A 23830-nucleotide genomic window follows, 5' to 3' on the forward strand; every position below is an offset into this window, starting at 1 on the left:
ATCCTTGAATTTCACATCATTCCAACCAGTTCACCAGGTGCAGAATCTACAACGGAATTTGGGCCAAAAGCCTAGCTATTAATATTACAAAAATATACTTTTCCTGTAAAAGTCCATTACACCATGGTGAGCTGTAAGGATTCTGGAGTTTGGAACATGGGGGAGTGGGGAGGAGTATGTGTGTGTGGGGTGTGAATCTTCCTCTCACAACTAACGTAATTTTTTTAAAGAAGAGAAAGACAAATACCATATGATTTCACTAATATGTGAAATCTAAAAACAAAATAAACAAAACAGAAACAAACTCATAGATACTGAGAACAAATTGATGGTTACCAGATGGGAACTGGATTGGGGGGATGGGTGAAAAAGGTGAAGGGATTAAGTACAAATTGGCAGTTATAAAAATAGTCATGGCATATAAACTACAGCATGTGGAATATAGTCAATAATACTGTAATAACTATGTGTGGTGTCAGATGGGTACTAGACTTATCGGGGTGATCACTACATAAGTTATACAAATTTCTAACAACTAGTAGTTGTATACCTGAAACTAATATAATATTGTATGTCAACTATAATTGAAAAATTAAAAAAAATATTAAAAAAAAATCTTAGGTTCTACTTTTCCAATCTATTCAGGTCCAAATGGAAATGTAGCAATTGAGGAATAAAGGTAGTCTGAAATATACTGGTGATATGAAATGTCTATTTTCTAGTACCATTTCTTTCATGATTCTTTTCCTTGACGACAAGGTCTCTACCTTCATTTCAACCAAAGTGCATTACAAGCCTATGTTCACTCAGAAGTCCAGTTTACATACTAAAATTTGTATCCATCCTCCAATAAGCAATATAAAACAGGTATTCAACACATATTATTTCAAAGAATTACATGGAAATATAAAAATTAGGCTTTAAAATTTTCATGTCAACAATATAAGAATAAAATACACTGGCAGTACCTTAGGTAAAAAACATACAATTTCATTCACACATGAAACAATAAATTTCTAGAATAAACCTGAACAATTAAAGGCATCTAATACATTGGCAGATATTTCCTATTTCTACATTGTCTCGTCTTGAAAACCCTCTCCTCAGTTCCAACACTCCTACCATAATCGTCAATTGTTTCTTTGCAATTACTTTATCACGTTTCTTTCTTTACAATTCTATCACATGCCACTGCCTCACAATACCTCACACCCCCACCATCACCACAACAACAGCAGCCACTTGTTAAGCACGCACTATGTGCCAGGTGCTTCCATGAGAGCTTTACATGAACGAACTCATTTAATCCTCAAAACAATCTTCTGCAAAAAGAAATATTATCCCTAACTACATGCGTGAGAAAATGAAGCAGAGAAGATAAGCTCCTAAATAGCAGCACTGGTATTTGAGCCCAGGCAATCATCACAACCTTTCATTAGAGTCTTTCACAAATCACCTCACACCTTCGAAAACCTGCTGCCTGGTTACACAAATCTCATCTCTTCTTTCTGAAATTCACTCAACATAATGCGGCTCAATGATCATTGTCATTAAAACATTCCCCTGTTCAATAATCTATTTTACCTAAAAATTTGTTTAAAAATACAGATCAAATGTATACAAACCAGGTGTGCAAGATTCTTTTCAGTCTGGACCCACCCTCTAGCCCATCACATGAACACTAAGCTATAGGTGATTGGACTACATTCTTATGTTCCCCAGGACTTGGAACATAAAATAGGTATCAAAATGTTTGATAGACTAATGACTAAAAGGCTTTATGGTTTTTCTGATACCTAGCTGTACGTAATTGAAATAGCAGGGTTCACGGTATTCACAAAGCGATTTTTTACTAATTCCTTTATAGCTTACTACTGTAAATTGTTTTAAAATGTTAATTGTTTAAAAATTCAAAATTTCACCCAAGACGAAAGACAAAATAAGGCAATTCAAACAATTAAATTGGATTTTTTTTCTCTTTTCTTTAGCAAAAGAGTAGCAACTGGTGGTTATATTCAACAGTGTGATTAAAGAAATAAAGTATTCTTAATATTACCAAAAATTTTATTACTCACCTGTTGAGGAGTAATGGTGTCTCTATAGCTTGGTAAAATTTTTAGGGTGACACTTCCACTAATATTTTTCAGTAATTCTTGTAACTCCTTTGGATTGTTTCCAACCTCATGGCCATTGACTTCTTTAATGATATCTCCCACATGAAGCAGACCTTGTCGATCTATCATGCCTCCGTGAAGGATTCGGGCAATTACCAGATCATTATTTTCAACCCTAAATGTTACACCCTAAAGGAAATAAGGAATGGAATTGTCATTGATTTTAGATTTTTAGAAAAAAATCTTAAATACTCATGAACATGCTCATACATATAAGAAAGTAAATCTAAAAGCAGGTAAGTGAATCATTCCTGTTTTTCCCATATTCTCTCCTGTTTCAATATGCTAATCTCATTAAACCATGTGCAACTGTGACAACATAGACCACCCTTTAACCTTAAAAATGAAACATGGATTAGCCTGCATTCCACAAGATAAAAGGAAGCTCAAAGGAATAAGAAAAGAGAGTTGTGCATTCTGATGGCCTTATTCCTGGCTTTTTTCCCATTTCACTGTTCTTATAATCAGGACCCAGAAATGATAATTTAGCAGGAAATTGTGAACTTCACTATTTAAAGAGTCCTACCATGTTTTCACTTTTTAATAACAACTTTCTTCTGTGTTTTGATACTGTCATTAGCCAGCAACCTGAGTTCATTTCTTCAAAGGGTATAGGGAAAAAATGAAGCACTTGTCTTCTGAAATTTTTGCTACCCACTGGCAAACTTCTTCTGGCCTCTATTTCAGTTTAATTTTTTATTTTGGTTTAACTCTGTATTCTAAATAAAGTTGAGAGTACATCAGCTTTGTATTTTATTCATAGACCATAAAAGGCTAATAAAACCAACACAAATAAAGTTTTCATAATAATACAAATTATGAAAGAGAAAAAAATAAGAGTAATGACTGAGCCACAAGTATGTCAGATTTCAGATGTAAGAAGGCACCAATTTATCTACTCACCAATGGTTCCCCAGCTCTTTTGTGAATACCAAGAATACGAATAGCATCTACTGGTAATAACTGATTATTGACAGAATTATTCATTTCCGGGCTTGATGGTGGTGAATCATAACACTTTGATGCCACAATATCATGGGCCTCCAAGAGTGACTGTAAGGATTCAAAATAGCCATTAATTATCATGCAATAAGTTATTAAAGATAACTTAGCTCATTATCCCAGTGGAGTATTAAAAATTTCCAAGGCACATATTCAATCCACAAATAAGAGTTAAGTCAAATGCATATAGAATCTTTTTGTAAAAATATTTTTAATTATCAAACAATATCGTATTCCTTGTTTTAAAAGGTTTGAAGAGCTTGATAAGAGTTTTGTGACTTTTTTTTAAAGTGGCATGTTCAGTGGAAACTGAAAGTAGATTTCCAAGTGGGGTACAATGGAGGCACTGGATTTCATTCCCACTGGTGTCATCACAGTCATCATCATTCAATACTTACCACCAAATCCTATTAAAATTGTTATGTTAATTATACCATATAATTTTTATATGTACAAAATGTTTGTTAAAAACATGCTCAATAGAAAATGAAAAAATATGAGCATCTTATGTAATGATAGGAAATTTTGTATTACCAATAAAGGTTGTAGTCCATAAAATATACATTTTTAGGGGAAAAAAGAGCCAGTAATGATCCTGAATATAATTTACTTTTACCTTCTACATTTGATATATATATGTGTGTGTGTGTGTGTGTGTGTGTGTGTGTGTGTTACACACACACACACACACACATATCATCATCATGCTGTCATCATAGATGACTTTGATCTAGGTTTCTAGGAATTTATTTTTATTTTTCATTTATACTGTAATGGGGTATACTCTACATAAAGCTAAATTTAAAAAATTTTGACTAAATGAAATGCAAGTTCAAAAACAATAAATCAAAACAGAAAGAAGGGAGCAAATATCATCAGGTTTAGAATAGAAATAAACAGCATTTGGATTTAACTAGCAATTTCTGGTCATTTCACAAAAATATGTGCAATAAAGTAAAGAAAAATTTCAAAAAAGAAAAAATTCACAAATCCATATGTAAGGATTTTTTCTATAAATGCTGCAAGTCACTCAAATCTCTAAACTGGGCTGCTTAGCTTTCACCCTATACTCTCTTCTGAAGGAGTATTATCTACTCTTGTGACTTGCGCCACTATTTAAACATTGATAAATCCCAATTTAATATCTTTGGTCCAGAACTCTTATGAGCTTCAGATTCATATACTAAAAATCTGCCTACAACTGGACAAAATGATGGTAATTTGAAAATAAAAAAGAGTTGACTGTAGAAGATTGAAAAATAATAAATTAAAAACCCATAAATCCATAGTGCTATTGAAAAAACAAAGGACTGAAAAAAAATATGTTACTATTTAAGATTGCTACTTTAAACAATTCTTTACTTTGAAAATTAGTAAAGGGAAGCATCAAGCATTTCCCTGACTTTTCAGTAGGAAATGCATTGCAGCGTAAATGAACAGTCCACTTGATAAGGAAAAGCTCTATTTTATATAGGAACACCAGCTAATAAATGTGGAACGAGAGAATTTGAAAAATGTCATTTTGCAACCTCTAATGAAAATATTGATTCAGGGATTATTAGTGTGTGTACGTCAGTACAGAAATGGCTGAAAGGAAACAGCATTTGTATAATGCTGAGATAATAACACACTAGATTACTTCCTACTGGAAAGGCTTTCAAAGGAAGGATTAGACTGTCATTGCCCTCACTCAAGGGACCCATCTCAGCATCAATTGTGGTGAGCCATCCAGATATTATACATCTTCTGATGCATTCTAATTCATGTTGCATCACATCACTTAAGATACATTCTAGTTCCAAATAATTAACTTGAATCATCAACATTTTAGCTATAGCTTCTGTTTACAGGAAACGGAACAACTAAACAACATAGTAGGGAAGCAACCCGACACATCCAGGGAGTGGGACATTCTGCAGGACCACAGCCTGGTCTCTTCAGAAGATCAACATCATAATCAAGGGGGAGAGGGATGGTCTAACCAGATGCTACACACAAACCTAGGTTGGAAGCTTGTATGTACAAACCAGCTATAAAGAATATTTTGGCATCAAGTAAAGACATCTGAATATAGTATGTGCACTACATGAGATGGGGGTCCAATGAAATAGAAAAGTGGAAATCAATGATTGAAGAGAAGGGTAAGTTACAAGATAGCGAATAGAAAGTGATGTCAATCAGTAAAGAAAAAAAATATGTAATTTATGCATAGAAAAAAATGGAGGAATACATACTATGATAGTACAGTAATTTGGGTAGTAAGAATGCTATGACTTGGGGGCCGGCCGAGTGGCGCGATGGTTAAGAACTCGCTTGGGATGACAGAGGGCCCCGGTTCGGATCCCACATATGAGGGCCAGTGACACTGCCCTCTACAGCTAAGATGCTGAACAACAGCTCAACCTGGAGCTGGGCTGCTGTGAGTCGCCGGCGACGGCGTGGGCTGCAGTCCCTGTGGCAGTGGGTTGCCATGGGCTACCGTGTGTAGCCAGCAGCCAGCGTGAGCGGCCAGCAGCCGCAGTGAGCGGCCGTCCAGAAGCCGGCGACTGATCTGCCTCGCCTGGGAAGAGCGCAATGATGGTGCCAACTTGGGCCAGTGAAGCAACGTCCTCCACAACTAGACTGAAGAACAAAACGACAGCAACTTGTCTGTCCCCCTTCCCCCAATTCCCCAGCACTGTTCCCATCCCCCCCAATTCACCAATAAAAATCTTTAATAAAAAAAAAAAAGAATGCTATGTCTTAAGTTTTATATTTTTGGTTGCTTATATTTTCTAATTTTATATATTTTTAAAACTTTATATAAATTTATATATTTATTAAATCTTATACATTTATTTAAAAATATATATACCATGTCTGAAAGCTCTACCCAGATGCTTCTGAAGTATCACAAACTTAAAATAGGCAGTTACCTTAATATCAACATGTCCAAAACAGTCTTTCCTAGAGTGCTCCACATCTCAGTGGATGCCATCAATTGTGTCAGAAAGCCTATCCTTAATCAGCCTTCCACATCTCTCTTCTGCAACTGTCACATGTAACCAATCATAAAGTCCAGCTGATTTACTGCTTAAAACTTGAAAATCCTCACATTTTTATACTTCCATCACAATTTCTTGCCTTAGTACTTAATACTCTAGCTCCACAACCTGCCCTCTCCCTGTTTAATACCTCCTCTCATCCCTGCCTAAGGTTTCCCACTGTCCTCAGGATAAAGTCCAAATACCTTAGTATGTCTTAGAAGGCCTCAAGCAACCGGCCCCTGCATAAAAGATGGCTCTGATATGTGTCCATTGTTTTGTACCTAAAATACTGATTTATGTAGAAATATACAATCTCATTATAAATCTTCATATTTTACAGTAACATTGTTGGAGAGTCATGGAAAGTCTTTGAGAAAAAGCAAACAGGTGTTGCCATTTGATTTTCAACACTAAGATTTGCAGTGGAAAGCAGATGATGCTTTATTCTTCTATCCTAGGACCATTTATTAAATATTCTTTCTCCACTAAAATGGAATATCTCTATTATAAATCAAGTTGCCATATGTGTGTGGGTGTAATTCTGGGGTTTCTATTCTCCTTTATTAACCTATTTTTCTAATACTGACCCAAAAACCATACTGTCTTAATTACAGATTTATAAGAAATCTTCCCCCACCCTCTTTCTCTTCTGAAACTGATTCTTCTTTGTTAAAATGATGAACTCTTCACTGATATAGACCAATGCTTAAACTGCACTTATTTTTGGTACCTATCAAAAGTATGGTATGTAATAGTTTCCATCCTTACACTGCTTTCTTTTGTTCCAAGACCATCAACTATATCCTGATCTTAGAAACAATACTGAAGATGCATATATGGGTCCCAAGGAGGGCCAGGAAACTGGTGGTGAGGAAGAAAAATCCACCATCACAAGAATAAAAAATTCTCTAGCTTGTGGTCTGATGGTGAATCAGGGTTGCTGTTTTTTTTTTTCTTAATTACACAAAGAAAACCCCATTTTCATGTATTTCTGTGACAGAGGTCATACATTTATGTAGTGTATATGATGTGTGTCTGTTTATATATCCTCAGCATGCCAGGATATTAAAATACCTATGTTGGAATTCCCGTATTTACAAAATATGGCCCTAAATAATCTTTAAAAATATCACCTTAAACTGGAATGTAACTACTAAAGGAGAATACTTCGGGAACATAGAGGACTTAGAGAGAAGAGTGACAGGGGAAGCTTACCTGGAAGTGAGGCTCTTTGAGGATACCAACCAGTTCTGCCACATTTTCATCCACAGGTACTAGAGGAGTGATATCTTCAAGAATTTCATTCACTAATTCCAAGTTATTGTCGCTGACAGCTTCTAGTTTTGAATCTTCTAGCCTCTCATGAGCCTGAAAAGGCAACGGTATGTTAAAGTAAGAACACATTATTTTGCTTCAGACTGTGGTTTTCTTCTTAATTTGCTTCTTTTTTGAAAAGCTTACTTGGAGATTTGATTCACTGAAGCAAATTGAATATGTCAATCAGAGGCAATATTATAGATTTTTTTTTAGTTATTGTTATTTTGCAGTATTAATAAATCTTGGCCCCTCTTCCTATCCTAAAAGTAATGGAAAACTCATTTTTAAAACTAAACTATGAACAAACTAAACAGGCTGGATGACAGTTTAAAAAACATATTTCCTACCTAACAGAACTTCCTAATGACTTTCTAGTCTGGGCTTGAACTCTAGATAGACTCTTCGTGCTTTATTTAAGTAAATCCAATAAAAATAAAGACTAGGAACATAATCATTGTATAGGTTACCATTCAAAAAATAATAAAAATCATTTTGGGAACCCCTGAATCCTAAAGCTACCATTTTCCAATTTTGAAAAAAGTCAGTTCAGGGAAGGCGGCTCTTGAACTGGACCCTGAAGGGCCACAGGATTTCAGGTCTCTGTATCTTAAGCTGTTTTTAAAAAAAATCTCACAATCTTTTCCACAGAAAAATAGACCATGAATCACACTGTCACAGGAAATATGTAGTCCTAATTATCCTTGAATAGTGGGAGTAAAGCAGAGTTTTAATTTCAAACTGAGAATGAACACTACTCAGTCATCTTTTAGTATTCTTTGTTTTTCTGATAAATGGTTGCTGTCTGATTTTGAAGACAGGCAAAGCATAATTATTAAGATTTAGTTTATAAATGAAACTATGTAAAATGACAAGTCTTACGCTAAATGTTTTAAGATTCATTTCTGCATGTGAAGAAAAATCCAAATTTCAAGTGGCAACAGTATCAATTAAATTTTATCTGATACCTATAATATCAATACTTTAGATGTTACTTCTACAATACAAAGTTTTGTATTTGTATCCTTCAGAGTATAAATATACATTCTAATTTTTTAAGTGAAATTTTTTTCATTTAAATGTGTTTTTTTTCAGGTGATTCACAAAGTGAAATAAGTTTTTAAGTGGAAGGGGGGCTATATATTAAGCTACATTTTCACAAAACACCTCAGAAGAATAAATTTTAAGTCATATGAAATAAACTGATAAAAAAGAAATTATGACTGCTATTAAACAAAGAAAATGTCAAAAGACCACATGTAATTTAAACAGAGGGAAAAGTTTCTATTAGGCTTCGATAAGAAAAAAATTAAGACTAGAAAAATACCACAAAGAATGAGAATAGGTAAATGTGTAATTTTCTGAAAGCCTGATAAGGACAGGATAATGAGGACACTTAATATATATCATGGAATGAATATCAACATTGGAAAAAATGAAAATAATGTACATAATTAGTTAACTTTTACAAAACAAGCTAGAATTGCTATTTTAATACAGATATTTGCCTTAATAAATATGTAATTTAGCATCATTAACCTTGCAATACTTTAACACTCTTATGATGGTAAAAGAAAGCTTAAGAAAAAAACCTTAACATTTACTGAGGGCTTTTTTGTGTGTGTCAGAAACTACAGTTTCAGTTTCAGTACAGTGAGTGTGTGTGTGTATTCAGCAAAGGGTAGTATGTTATCGCCGTCCTCACCTCACAGACAAAGACGCTTGAGGCAAAATGAGATTAAAGTGATTTTCTTGAGTTGACAGTACTGGTAAGTGGCAGAGTCAGGTTGTCTAATATCAAGGCTTGAGCTCTTACCTACTAAAGCTTATTTGACTTTATCACTATACAGAAAGCCATGCTAACATCACCTTGCAGTTAATTATTCAATCTCATACTGGATGCCATAGTTTCACTTATTTAAATATGTGAGAGACGCTCTCACTGACTGCCAGGTGAATTGCTGCTTCAGCATGGCTCTTCTAGTCCAGATGTGTTAATTCTGCTCCACCACATCTATTCCCCTGGTTATTTTATACTCCTATGGTTCAGGATACCACTCACTCCTTCAACTTTCACCCTTCTGCTCTACTTAAGAGCTATAAAGACTACCTCTTTCTCCAGGAAACAGATAACGACTGGCTTACAATTTTCAGGTATTATGTCAATATATTTTTTATAATATCCAATGTTACATGATCAGCATATAGTAATAATACTTTAGACACTGGCAGATATTGGTTCAATTCAAGACTTAGCGACAAAGAGGAACAGAAATGGTCACTGACTCCAAAACTCTTAAATAGTTGCCTTCCTTTTTCTATGTTCACCTACCTTATTGTGCCCAACTGGGTGGGGACAGGTGGGAATGTGGACAGACTACTGGCAAGAGAGAACAAAGAAGTAAGAGGTAGAATTATAAAAAAATATGCCTGAAGGTTTTTTTACATCAACTGCACAGACTGGTTCTATGGTAGAAAAGGATTTCACTGTACAATACGGAAATTCTCAGAGGAAGATAAAAGTTTTTTAGTGAAACTGCAGCTAGAATTATATTAACATGGAAAACCAATTTCTGAAATATAGTTGGGTTCCACTGAGATCAATTTTGCTTTTTCTAAGAAAGCAAATGCAGATCCATATTTGTTAATATGTAACTTTCTAAGCTCCAAGATATTGTGAAAGAAATTTAAAGTCAGAATTTATTTAATAGCTTTCAAGAAGCAAGTGCCAACTTGAATTTAATTAATCAAACCAAAGAAAAAGGAAACACTGAAAACTGACCTGATTGACAGACGAATCATATGCTATTCGAATAAATGAATCTTGTTTCCTTTAAGAAAAACCATTAGCAGAAATCTAGCAAACTCAATAAAAATATATGTCACCTGCCACAGACATGGCAGAGCCTTCTTTTATGCCCAGTTCCGAGAATCCTACTCATTACTACACCTTAGAAAAACAAACTGCAAAGGAGAAAAAGCTCTTTCACAACTTCTGGGTAATTCACCCAAGAACAGTCCAACCATGCTTGCAAACAAAAAATAATTTTTTTAGCAAAAACTGTGGCCTATATCTAAAGTGACAGATACTAATATCTAGTAGTGATAATGTTATTATTATGTGTAGTAACCTTGCATTTCTCCCTTAAAAGGACCAAAATATTAAAAACTTTGTTTCTATCTTCTTAGAACATAACTAAGTATGCAGCAGTTGCTTGTTAAATATTTCTTAATAAAGCTAAGTAAATGGGAAAAAGTTTAACTGTGGTCAAGAGTTATCCTCTTCTTTTATTCTAGAGACTTTAGAACAAGAAAGATGAAGAGAAGTCCACAAAATAAACAAGAATTTGAGCAGGAAGTAGAAATGAAACAAAGGGGATGGAGAGCTCAATTTTTATTTTGCTTCTGCATATATTATATCCAAAAGAATGACATTAGCTCTGAACAAAAAAAATGGATGAATAAGTGTAAGTAAATTAGAATGGAATTCTCTAATGAGTAAAGAACTTGTCAGAAATCATCCACTCAATCCAAAGGAATTCATATTCTTACATTACATAATATATTTCAAGATACTCAGGGAAGCTTCTAAATGACACTGCTGAGCCACTCTTAGAGATGTATATAGAATTAGAACCACACAGATGTCAAAAAACTAGAAATGGAAATCTGTTATATTTTTTAAAAGGAAAAAGAATCTTTTTAAAAAGCTTGACTTTAATAGTATTCAGGGAGAATAATAAAAGAATCTTTTTATAATCTTTGAGTGGAAAAGACCTTTCTAACTATGATTCAAACTCTGGAAGCTATAAATTAGGCAAACAAACAAAAGCCCCCAATGTTTATGTTTCTACATAAACATTTAAAATCTCTTGTCAAAAATCAGCAAAGTCAAAATACAAATGACAAACTAGGGTCAAAATACTTACAAATCATATTACATACAAAAGACTAATTTCAAACCAATAAGAATACGATCAATAACACATTAAGAGAAATGGGCAAAGAATATGAACAGAAAATTCACAGAAAGGGAAATACAAATACTCCTTAATCTTGTGAAAAGATACACAAGATACACAAGAACCTCATTCATGATAAAAGAAGTACAAATTAAAACTATAAGAAAACACTTTTTCTTTTTCCTTACCGGATTGGCAAAAATAAAAATTCTGATAACATACCGTATTGGTGAGGATATGGTAGAAGACTACAGGTACTGATATGGAATCATGTGAAAAAAAACCCCAAGATTTCGATTTTAGATAAACCCACAGCTACTATTATATTTAGTAGTGAATACTATTATATTCAATAGATGTTTTCTCCCTCTCACCATTCCATTCAACATTTATACTGGAGGTTCTAGTCAGGGCAATTAGTCAAGAAAAAGAAATAAAAGGTATCTAGATTGGAAAGAAAGAGGTAAAACTATTTTTATTCATAATTTGTATTTAGAAAATTCTAAGGAATCCACTAAATACCATTAGAACCAATAAACACGCTCAGCAAGGTTGCAGGATACAAGCTCAATGACAAAAATCCACTGTACTTCTATACACTACCAATGAACCTGACATTCAAATTAAGAAAATAATTCCATTCATAATAGCATTGAAAAGAATACTTAAGAGTAAATGTAACAAAAGAAGTGTAAAACTTATAGTCTGAAAACTACAAAATATCGTTGAAAAAATTTAAAGATTTAAATAAATGGAAAATCATTTCATGGTCATGGTTCTAAAGAGTTAACATTGTTAAGATGGCAACACTCCCCAGAATTATCTACAGATTTGATACAATGCCCATTGGAATCCCACCAGAGTTCTTTGTAGAAATTGACAAGCTGATTCTAAAAATTAAAATGGAATCACAAGGGACCCAGAAGAGTCAAAACAATCCTGAAAAAGAACAAAGTAAGATGACTGACACTTCCTGATTGCAAAAATTAACTACAAAACTACAATAACCAAAACAGTATGGTACTGGTACAAAGACAGGTGTACATACTAATGGACTATAATCTAGAAATAAATCCTCACATATATAGCCAAATAATTTTTGACAAGGATGCCAAGACTATTGACTGGGGAAAGAATGGTTTTCTTTTTTAACAAAGATGCTGGGGAAAACTGGATATCCACATGCAAGACAATGAAGTAGGACACTTACCTAACACTGTATAAAAAGAAAAAATTAACTCAAAATGGGTCAAAGATAGAAATGCAAGAACTGAAACTATAAAACTCTTAGAGGAAAACATAGGGCAAAAGCTTCACAGCACTGGATTTGGCAGATTTCTAGGATATGACACTACAAGCACAGGCAACAAAAGAAAGAATAGGTAAATTAAACTTCATGAAAATTTTAAAACTTTGTGCACCAAAAGACAATATCAATAGTAAAAAGGCAACCACCAGAACAGGAGAAATATTTGCAAATTATACAGGTCAGACAATTAAGTTCACAAACTTGTTGCACCTGTGTTGCTAACCTTTTTTGATATCAGAGGGTTTAGTCATTATGAATTTGTACTTAATGGACAAACAGTTAACCAAGTTTACTATTTCGAAGTGCTGAAAAGGCTGCGTGAACAAGTTAGACAACCTGAACTTTTCACCAACAATTCATGGCTCTTGCATCATGACAATGCACCAGCTCACACGGCACAGTCTGTGAGGGATTTTTTAGCCAGTAAACAAATAACTATTGGAACACCCTCCCTACTCACCCCATCTGGCCCTCAATGACTTCTTTCTTTACCCAAAGATAAAAGAAATACTGAAAGAAAGACATTTTGATAATATTCAAGACATCAGGGTAATATGATGACAGCTCTTATGGCCATTCCAGAAAAAGAGTTCCAAAATTGCTTTGAAGGGTGGACTAGGGCATCGGTGCATAGCTTCCCAAGGGGAGTACTTCAAAAGTGACTGTAGTGATATTGAGCAATGAAGTATGTAGCACTTTTTCTGGGATGAGTTTGCGAACTTAATTGTAAGACCTCATATACCTGATAAGAGAGTAATATCCAGAATACATACAGAACTTCTAACATTCAACAACAACAAAAATCCTGATTCAAAATGGGCAAAGGGCCTTGAACAGACATTCCTCCAAAGATGTACAAATGGCCAATAACATTGATACATGTAAAAGTATCAATGAGCCAGAAGATATGTCAATAGAAGCCTCCCATACTAAAAATCAAAGAGAAAAAGGGATGAAACATGGAACAGAATACCTAAGGAATAAGGGACAATTACAAAGATGTAACATACTATAATGTGACTATCACAAGGGGAATGAGAAAAGGGAACAGAAGAAATATTTGTGATACATGTTATAATTAATGAGCTAATATTGATACACTGTTATTAAGTCTATAGTTTACATTAGGGCCCACTCTTTGTGTTATACAGTTCCATGGATTTTGACAAATGCATAATGATATTTATCCATCTTTACAGTAGCATACAGAATAGTTACACTGCCCTAAAAATGTCCTGTGCTCTACCTATTCACCCCTCCTTTGACCTCTCCCAAATCTTGGCAACTATTTTTTTTTGTACTCTATAGTTTTTGCTTGTTCTAGAATGTCATATAGTTGGAATCATATAGTATGTAGCCTTTTTAGACTGCTTTTTTTTGCTTAGCAATAAGCATTAAAGGTTTCTCCATGTTTTTTCATGGCTTGATAGCTCATTATTTTTTATCACTGAGTAATATTCCATTGTATGGATGTACCACACTTTTGTTTATCCACACATCTACTGAAGGGCATCTTCATTACTTCCAAGTTATGAATTATAAATAAAGCTGTCATAAACATTCATGTGTAGGATTCTGTGTGTACATACGAGTAAATTGTCAACTCGGGTAAATATCAAGGAGAGCAACTGCTGGATTGCATGGTAGTAACACTATATTTAGCTTTGTAAGAAACTGCCAGACTGTCTTCCAAAGGAATTATACCATTTTTCATTGCTACCGGCAACAAATGAGCAGTTTTTTTTAGGATATATGTTTTGTAAATATTTCCTCCCAGGCTATAGCTTGCCATTTCATTTTCGTAATGGTGTCTTTTGAAGAGGAAAAGTTTTTAATTTTGATACAATTCTAGTCAAATTTTTCATTAAATTTCATGCTTTTTATATCTTAAGAGATTTTTCTCTAACCCAGAGTCACAGAGTTTTTCCTTATGTGTTATTTTAGAAGTTTTATAGTCTTACCTCTTACAATTTAGATCTATGATCTATTTTAAGCTAATTTTTGCATACAGCATGAGGAAAAAGATGGTCATTTTTTTTGCATATAAATATTCAATTATTCCAGCAACACTTATTGAAAAGACTAGCATTTCTTCATTTAATTACCATGGCACTATTAACAAAAATCAATTGGTCATATATGTGTTGGTCTCTTTCTGGACTCTACTCCGTGCCATTGCTCTATCTGCCAATATTACATTATCTTCATTACTGGGGTCATCATAATCATTGAAATCAGGTCGTGGAAGACATCAAATTTTGTTCTTTTTCAAAATTGTGTAGACTAGTCTAGGTCCTTTATAAATTTCAATATCATCTTGTCAGCCCAAAATTTTGACAGGGATTATACAGAATTTACAGTTCAGTTTGTGGAGAATAAACATATTAAGAGTACTGAGCCTTCCAATCCCTTAATTTATGTATGTACATATGTATAGGCATATCTTGTTTTATTGTGTTTTGCTTTATGCACTTCACAGATATATTTTTTACAAATTGAAGGGTTGTGGCAACCCTGTGTCAAGCAATTTTTCCAACAGCATTTGTTCACTTTGTATCTCTGTGTCACATTTTAGTAATTCTCAGAATATTTCAAACTTCTTCATCATAATTAAATTTGTTATGGTGATCTCTAAGTAGTTATCTTTGATGTTACTACTGTAATTGTTTTGGGGCACCATGAACCACACCAGGAACCATAAGGTGAACTTAATTGATAAATGTGTGTGTTCTGACTGCTCCACCAACCAGTAGTTCCCCCATCTCTCTCCTTCTCCTTGGGTCTCCCTACTCCCTGAGACACAGTAATTTTGAAATTAGGCCAATTAATAATTCTACAATGTCCTCTAAGTGTTCAAGTGAAAGGAAGAGTCACACTTCTCTCACTTTAAGTCAAAAGCTAGAAATGATTAAGCTTAGTGAGGAAGGCACTAAAGCTTAGGCCAAGAGAGGCTGGAAGTTAGGCCTATTGTGCCAAACAGTTAGCCAAGTTGTGAATACAACCAAAAAGCTCTTAAAGGAAACTAAGTGTGCTACTCCAGTGAACACTCAAATGATAAGAAAGTGAAACAGGGCTGGCCAAATGGCGCATTGGTTAAGAGCTGGCTTGGGACGCCAGCTCTGAGCAGCAGGGCCCCAGTTTGGATCCCACATGAGGGCCAGTGACACTGCCCTCTACAGCTAAGATGGTGAACAACAGCTTGACCTGGAGCTGGGCTGCTGTGAGTCGTCGGCGAAGGCATAGGCTGCAGCCTCTGATGCAGTGGGCTGCCATGCTACCGTGAGTGGTTGGCAGCCGGTGTAAGCAGCTGGCAGCCCTGAGAGCTACAAAGAGCCGCCGTGAGCGGCTCTCCAGTGGCCAGCAACCGATCTGCCTCACCCAGGAAGAGCGCAATGATCACAATACCAACATGGGCCAGTGAAGCGACGATGTCCTCCACAACTAGACTGAAGAATAAAAAGGATAGCAACTTGTCTGTTCCCCTCCCCCAATTCCCCAATAAAATCTTTAAAAAACCCCAAAAACAAAAAACCCCAAAAATATTGGGGGGGAGAGAGGTACTAGACTTATCAGGGGGATCACTTCATAAGTTATCTAAATGTCTAACCACGCTGTACACCTGAAATTAATAGAATATTGAATGTCAACTGTAAATGAAAAATTTTTTTAATCTTTTTTAAATTACAAAAATAAGCACTCCAGTTGGGTTATCTGCAAGTGGATTAGTTTCTACTTAGAAGCCAAAGCCTTCATATCACGTGAATTTTTTTTCCCTTCACCTCCCCCCTGCCCCTTAATCTTGACTGGATCTTATATCATGTGATCTTAGAATGATTAAGTTTATGAATAAAATGAATCTGCCTTATTAATTCACTCTTACCAATGGGAAACTTTGTAAAAGGCATGATTTTTCAGCAGTCTTAGAAGAAAACAAGTAAGAGACTGTGGCTAGAAAACGATCACAGGAGAGAGTGAGATCAACACTCTGGCACTGATGAAATGTCTCTGTAAAGAAAAGGTCAGGGGAAACGCCACATAGGTTTTTCAAAGCAACAGTCATTTGGGGGATGTTAAAGGATGGGACAGGAGGGATGTGAAGTACTTAATACACTAAGCTTTAGTGATGCTTATAAGAATTACAGGGCAACAGTATAAGTGAAATAAAACTAGACCAAAAGAAGTTGTATTTATGGATGAGCTAAGGAGACTGCTAAAGAGCTAATTATGTTAACAGACTTACAATATCAGGGTTATCTAACGGAAAACAAGATTTCAGGAAGTAATAGAAATAGGAAATCAAGCACTAAAATGAAAAACAGGTACACGGTATAATAAAATCAGCACCTTGCTGATGAAAACAGAGATACCAGCAGGGTCTTTTTCACAGGTCCCGTTATAACATAACTGTTCAGTTATGATTTCCCTAAAACTTCAAATGTGTTAGGCTAAAACTAAGAGTCATTTCATCCTTTATTTAAAGTCAGCATTGAAAAGGCAAAAGTGGTCTAAGTGGTGTACAGAAAGATTTCACTATTTTTAAGTGTTATTTGCTAACTAAGCCTAAGGCATATCCACTAGGTTCTAAAACAGTAATATCTGAATAGACCTCTGCAAAAAACAATTTTAAAAATAATTTGAGAAATCTTATGAATAAACCAGTATACCTTAGCAAGTGATTTTACAATAGGATTCTCCATAATCCCCTTGAGGAAAATTAGGTCTATTTCTTCTGCTCCCGTAGATGAGGGCAGCTCCGTAAGGTTATCCAACACTTGCTGCATTGCTGCTGAGAGAAAAAAAAAGGAAGAAAAAAAGGGAAAAAAAACACCCTTAAATTCCAAGCCATTATGAAATACGATTATAATTCAAGTAAAAAGGCATTAACAACACTCTTGAAAAATCACATTAAAAAAAAAGGAATTGTTAAGCAGTATGAGTTTCAAATTTACATTTCAAAAAACTGAACTGTTAAACAGTATAAGTTTCAAATTTACTTTCCATGAATTGGTAGGACAGGTTTTTATATGCCATTTAAGCTTTATCAGACTACCTTACACTTACTTACAAACTTACACTTTCTTTGTATTTTTCAAATTAAAAAACTTTACTTAAGAAGAAATTTGAAATTTTAATAGATCTATAAAAAGTAAAGAGATTGAATTAGTAACCACGAAAACTTCTCACAAACCCAGAACCAGATGGTTTCACTGGTGAATTCAATCAAACATTAAAGAATTAAAACCAATACTTCACAAAGTATTGGCAACACTTCCCAACTATTCTATGAGATCCTGATGCCAAATGCAGACAAAGACATGGAAAGAAAATTACAGCCAATATCCTTTATAAATGAAGATGCAAAAATCTTTAGTAAAAGGCTAGCAAACTGAATCCAGCAGCATATGAAAAGAATTGTACACAATGACCAAGTACAATTTATCTCAGGAATATAAGAATGGTTCATCAACATATGAAAATCTATCAATGTAATATATATTAATAGTACAAAAACAAAAAAAAAACCACATGATATCTCAATAGGCACAAAGAAAGCATTTGACAAAATCCAACATCCTTTCATGATAAAAACATTCAACAAACTAGGTACAGAAGGGAAATTTCCTCAACTTGATAAACGGCTTCTAGGAAAAAATCCCATAGCTAACACCATACTTAATAGTGAAAGACTGAACGCTTTCCACATCAGGAAAAAGGCAAAGATGTGTACTCGTGCCACTACTCAACGCTGCACTGGAGGTTCTAGCTAAGGCAGTTAGGCAAGAAAAAGAAATAAAAGGCATCAAGATTGGAAAGGAATAAGTAAAACTATCTCTTTTTGCTGATGACATGAACTTGTATATAGAAAATCCTAAGGAACATACAAATAAATTTATTAGAATAAATTAGTTCAGCAAGGTTACAGGATACAAGATCAAAATGCAAACATCAAATGTATTTCTATACACTAGCAATGAACAATCTGAAAATAAAATTAAGAAAATCATTCCTCTTACAACAGCATCAAAAACAATAAATTAGAAATTAGAAATAATGTAACAAAAGAAATGCAAGATTTGTACACCGAAACTATAAAATATCATTGAAAGAAGTTACATAAATAGAAAGATATCCCATATTCATGTTGCTATTCACCAAACTGATCCACAGATTTAATGCAATCCCTATTAAAATCTTAGCTACCCACCCCTCCCTTTTGCAGAAATTGACAAGCTATTCTCAAATTCTAAAATTCGTAAGAAATGCAGAGGAACCAGGATAGCCAAACAATCTCCAAAAGCAACAAAGCTGGAAAACCCCACTTAATTTCAAAAGTGACTAAAAAGCAATAGTAATCAAGGCTCTGTAGTGCTTGCATAAAGAATGACACATACTAAAATTATATGAGAAATAAATCCATAAATGTATGGTCAATTGATATTCAACAAGGGTGACAAGACAATTCAATGGAGGAAAGAATAGTCTTTTCAATAAATGGCACAGAGACAACTGGATATACATATGCAAGAGAGTGAAGCTGGACCCCCACTTCACCCAATTTCATAGTCTTAATTTTGTTCAGATTAATTTTATTAGTTTTATCTCCTCTTGATATTTCTTTAGAATAAGTCTACTAATACTGCAGTTGTTTGTTTTATATTCATTTTCTATTTTTATTAAAATAAAATATAAACATTGTTAAGTCAGACTGTAATAAGTGGCTTATAATGACATATAGCAGTTCTCTGTTCCATGGTTTGTTTTTACATTCATTTTCTATTTTTATTAAAATAAAACATTGTTAAAGCCAGATTATACTAAGTGGCTTATAATAAAATACTCGTATAGCAGTTCTGTTCCATACTTTCTGCCCCTCTACCAATTTATCCTACTGTCCAGAAGTAACTACTTTGAATTTGTTAAGTTCCTTTAATCACTTCTGTATTTCTGAATGTATGCTATTGTTGCTACTTTTTTATTTACCCATTTTAGACATTATCTATTTATTTCTTGTTAGAATACTAGAGGGTTAAGCTTTTACCTTCCCCTATCTCCACACTGGAAATTTTTATAAAATCAACAATTAGTGCTTTTCATAAGGGACTCCTACAACTTATTTTCCAAACGTTCCAACTAACTTTTCACAGTCCTATCATTAATTTTTCCAAATGCTCAAATAATTTTCTAACACTCTATCAGATTTACTCCTTGACTTCTGCCACTGAACTGTCTCCCAAAGTATTCTTTCCTTGTATGCTAAATCTAGATAAGTTCATCATTATTTAAGTCTCCTACTCAGTATATGTAAATGAGTGACAATTTTGGAAGTAAAGAGGTGAACAGGAGAAAAAATGTGCCCTTAAAACAAGAAGGTAAACTGGTATTGGGCTAAAAAGAAGAAAGAAGACACAAGGAAATGAATATAAACAAAGGCAATTTCATAATTTTGCTTGAGGTCCAATGTGTACCTTTAAGTAGGTAGAAAACAATACAATCAATTATCTTTATAAGTATTTTCACCCCGTGGCTATAAATTTACTTAGCTCTACTTCTCATAATTACTGTTTTCTTTCCTTTGACATTCTGTGCTTGCCTTTATTTTTAACTTTTATCATAGAAAATTTAAAACATACATAATAAAAGACAAAATAATATAATGAACCCAATAATTATCAGCTCCAACAATTAGCAACTCATGGCAATCTTGTTTTGTACCCCTATACACTTATCTTAGGTGACTTCAACGCAAATCCCAGGTGTATTTCAGTATATATGGCTAAATGGATCAGGACTCTTCTAAAACAATGTAACCAAAATACTGTTAGAACATCTAACAAAGTAACAATAATGCCTTAATAGCATCAAATATCTAGCTGGTGTTCAAATTTCCAGTTGTATTAAAGGTTTTTATTTATTTACTTTTTAAAGCAAATTAACTTTATTAAGTTACCACTTCAGTCTTTACATTAATTTGCTTATAAAAATATCAGTTTGAAATACATTTAAGTGAGTACACACAATAAATAGAAAATAGGGATGTATGGTGCTGGAGACATATTAACTAACTTGTCTTCATCTGTTGCCCATTGTTGTAGACACAATTTGACGCACAATCAGCACTACTGAGAACCTGGAAGAGGGTTGTAAACTATAAGAAAAGTAGCTTAAAGTTCTTGATCACTCACCAAAAAAAAAAAAAATTCACTGTTTATCAGGGAGCTAACCTCACTATAGTATTTAATTATCTACCACTACCCCCAAGAACAATTTAAAAATAATAAAGGCGTCAGTCAGGGCACCTTCATTAACAGTATTTTTAAGTCAATGTTTTTACTGTAAGTATCTGGTGGTTACTCAAATATCCTGACCCATGAGGCAGGTCCTATGACAAAAAGTTACAAAAAGTCTGAATTTAATTACTTAAACATGATGTGGTTAATACATACTGGGTATCTCAACTAACTTATCTCAGGTAAGGTGATAATCAAAAGGTTTAAATTTAGTTTCAGTTTCTGCTCAAAAGGGTGATGTCAATATTCTAGTAATAGTGATGCCATCCCATTATTGTAAATATTCTACTGTACACATTACTTTGAATTATACTTGACTGAATTCTATGTACACATGGTTCCATATTCCAAGTGCAAATTTTCCACGGTGCAAGTTTACAATCAAAGCCAGGTTGAACAAATGCTTTCCAACGCCTGAAAGCAAATGACAAAGGCACATTCTAAAAGTGAATAAACTGAAGTTACAAGTAGGTGACCAGTCCCAGTTCTTTTTGCCCTTTACGTGTGATGAACTTGATGAAGCATTAATTCCCGAGGTATATGTTTCTGGACCATACATACAGCTTACATACTCTTCTTTCAATGGCAGCTATCATTTGCTTTACAACTTCATCGAAAAATAATGTGGCAAGCTGACAGTGTAGAAGTGAGTGAAATTCAAAAGAAATTTAAAAACACAAGGTACGAGGTCTTGGGTAACCAGGAAGACCTGGGCTAAAACCCCGAACAGTCTCCAAGTGATTGAAAAGCTTCCCATGGATACAGGATGCCTTTACCAAGTGTGGTCTCCCCATGGTTACTACTGATGAATAGCACTCCATTACAGGTGGAAACCCAATTTCTAATCATGTTTTGCAGTATCCTCATCTCTCTGATATTATATCTGATTTTTTGCACCGAGGAACAAAATGCTTTGTACTCTATTCCTGATACGACAGCAAACATTTCCTGCCTAGAGTATCCTATAATTCTCCTCTCTGAATATTCTCTTTTTTGTTTATTATGTGGTGGAAGAGTCCTGCTCATCCGCGTACCACAGGAAGCTAATGTCTGACATTCCACACAGGCCCCTGCACTGGGATGGGGGCTCCAGCTGCCGCCGCCGCCTTTAGACAACATCCCAAGGCCGAGACCACCTTTCTCAGGGCTCTCTGACCAGTTAAGCTGCCATGATCATCTCCTGTATTAAATAAAGGCTTTTAAAAGATGTATCTTCTATATTGGTTCTTAAGGTGCTTACATTTTTATAATTGTACTGAATTAATTAAATGGGAAGAAAAGTGAAGACTAAAATATACCCTTAGTTATCCTGAAGACCTTCACAAGTTGTTTGATTCTTTATTATATGAAATTTAATTAAAAACTAGTAAATTTGTCAATATCCCATGTCCTGGAAAGGGAATCTTCAATATTGTCAAGTTGTCAAACATTCCCAAGCTAGTTTGTACATTTAATGAAGTTCTAGTACAAACACAATAGGCCCTCCCAGAGCCATGTTTTCAGGCCAGGTTTGGCTTGGTCTTCCCCCAGAAGGAAATGGCCAAGGAGCTCCAGAAAACCCAGGCTCCCGAGGCAGGGCAAGGGCGTAAACGGACGACATTCTGCACAGGTTGGGGAGGCCACGGCGTCCAGCAGTACCAGGCGGCCCACGGGGAATGCTGTGCTGACAAAGGTCAGCAGCAAGCTGGTATTTGTGTGGCTATTTATTTTTGTGAAGAAGCAAATTGTGTGCTTTTCAATGAAATCTTGAAGGAGACATCCTGTCTCCATGGGACACATGCCCTCAAAGACTTGAAAGGGAAGACAGATATTCATTTGACTAGTCAGTCTTCAGTATGTCAAGTATGAACCGTAGCTCCTTATGGAGGATGATGAAGGACTGCTACAGCTGGAAACCGCGGGAAACCAGAGCTGCTACAACTATCTGTACAGGATGAGAGCTCTGGGTACCGTCCAGGCCTCTAAGATCCCATTTCAAGCTGAAGGCTGGCATCCCCAGACCTTAACGGGCAAGAACTTCTGCTCCTACCTGCTAGATCTTCGAGACACTGCCACCCCATGCAAGGGTGTGTGCAGGGCCCTCACTGACCTGCTGGATGGCTCAGACAGCCCGCTATGGAACACGGGTCTGTGGCCAGAGAGGGCTCGTGTGCTATCAGGAGGCACTGACTGATCTGGCCACCGTGGTCAAAGCGCAAAGCGGGAGCTCTCAGCAACAATGCCAGTCAGCAGCCAAAGACAAACCCAGTCTCCTGAAGTCTCCCCAACAACCTTCAGGTAACATACCTCCCCTCCAGTCAGAAGAGCAAACTCACCAAGCACTTCCTCGAATTGAAGAGCTTTAAGGACAACTGTCAATACACTGGGGAGTACCTTGTAATGGAACTGAAGGACTCTCGCTAAAGATGGAGCCCAACAGACTTTAGGTGGCCTGCCTTGCAGCCCCCCGGGCATCCGGCTCAGTAGGTCCCGGCTGGACCAGCTGAAGCCCTATTGAGTCCAGAGCTGCTAGAGCTCACCCTACAGGATCATTCCCCAGCCCTTTCTTAGGGTCAGTTTCAGAAAATCTGCTAAGATTTTATTTCCCCCCTGGTAGCACTTTTTTTGGAGTTGAATTCAGATGTTATTCTTAATGTTCTAGTTAATGCTTCTTTAAAAATCCTCATTTGGTTTTGGTCATAGCTCACCTGCCCTGCTCCGGGCTATTTAGTCCCAAAGGTGAGAGTTGGGATAAGGAGACTTGGCATCTTCCATA

At 35.2% G+C, this 23830-nt stretch overlaps 1 protein-coding gene and 2 pseudogenes across 7 annotated transcripts in view; 1 reads left to right on the forward strand and 2 right to left on the reverse strand.

Moving 5' to 3' along the window:
- Positions 1–23830, reverse strand: part of PALS2 (protein associated with LIN7 2, MAGUK p55 family member) — a 104266-nt gene that overhangs the window by 40703 nt on the left and 39733 nt on the right. For 5 of the 7 annotated variants that reach the window (XR_002125120.1, XM_019652003.1, XM_019652006.1 and 2 more), the window contains exons 2-5: positions 17452–17570; positions 7418–7570; positions 3078–3227; positions 2076–2303 (exon numbers count right to left, since the gene is read on the reverse strand). Coding sequence is in view for 6 of the 7 variants with exons in the window: in XM_019652003.1 (XP_019507548.1) it covers positions 2076–2303; positions 3078–3227; positions 7418–7570; positions 17452–17568 (648 nt within the window). In the remaining variant the exon portion in view is untranslated. Of the gene's footprint in view, positions 1–2075; positions 2304–3077; positions 3228–7417; positions 7571–17451; positions 17574–23830 lie in introns of all 7 variants that reach the window. The other 2 variants (XM_019652007.1, XM_019652010.1) reach the window with 1 other exon arrangement.
- On the reverse strand, positions 21574–22194 carry LOC109387850 (coenzyme Q-binding protein COQ10 homolog B, mitochondrial pseudogene; annotated as a pseudogene).
- Positions 22569–23478, forward strand: LOC109387851 (uncharacterized protein C1orf43 homolog pseudogene; annotated as a pseudogene).

Source organism: Hipposideros armiger, unplaced genomic scaffold (genome assembly GCF_001890085.2).
Source record: "Hipposideros armiger isolate ML-2016 unplaced genomic scaffold, ASM189008v1 scaffold_171, whole genome shotgun sequence".
NCBI classification, from domain to species: Eukaryota; Metazoa; Chordata; class Mammalia; order Chiroptera; family Hipposideridae; genus Hipposideros; species Hipposideros armiger.